At 46.4% G+C, this 248-nt stretch overlaps 1 pseudogene across 1 annotated transcript in view; it reads left to right on the top strand.

Moving 5' to 3' along the window:
* TEOVI_000884200:pseudogene overlaps positions 1-248 on the top strand; it is a 605-nt pseudogene that overhangs the window by 161 nt on the left and 196 nt on the right. Inside the window, 3 exon segments of the mRNA in view lie at positions 1-16; positions 19-45; positions 47-248. The exon segment at positions 1-16 is cut by the window's left edge and continues 161 nt beyond it; the exon segment at positions 47-248 is cut by the window's right edge and continues 176 nt beyond it. Coding sequence covers positions 1-16; positions 19-45; positions 47-248 — 245 coding nt within the window.

The following is a 248-nucleotide window of genomic DNA, read 5'->3' as shown; positions in this document are numbered from 1 at the left end:
AGAGTTGTATTCTGCATGATATACGCGGCTGGGGTTAGGGGGGCCATTTTTCTCTTACTAGTTTTTCTTTAAAATGATGCGTTGGCGTTTATCTCTCCTAAGTAGAGGGTTAGTAAAACCTTCCGATCGGGCTTATCTGCCAAAAAATGCATTAAAGCTGGCGAAGCAGTGGATGAGCAGGTTGCTTAAAAGCGTAGCAGTGGCCCCACCACAGGTTCATCTCTTTACAGCCACACTGGTGACGGATG

The sequence above is a fragment of the Trypanosoma equiperdum genome, assembly GCF_001457755.1.
Source record: "Trypanosoma equiperdum strain OVI genome assembly, contig: ctg_1803, whole genome shotgun sequence".
Classification (NCBI taxonomy): Eukaryota; Euglenozoa; class Kinetoplastea; order Trypanosomatida; family Trypanosomatidae; genus Trypanosoma; species Trypanosoma equiperdum.
This window is presented reverse-complemented; position numbering and strand designations above follow the sequence as displayed.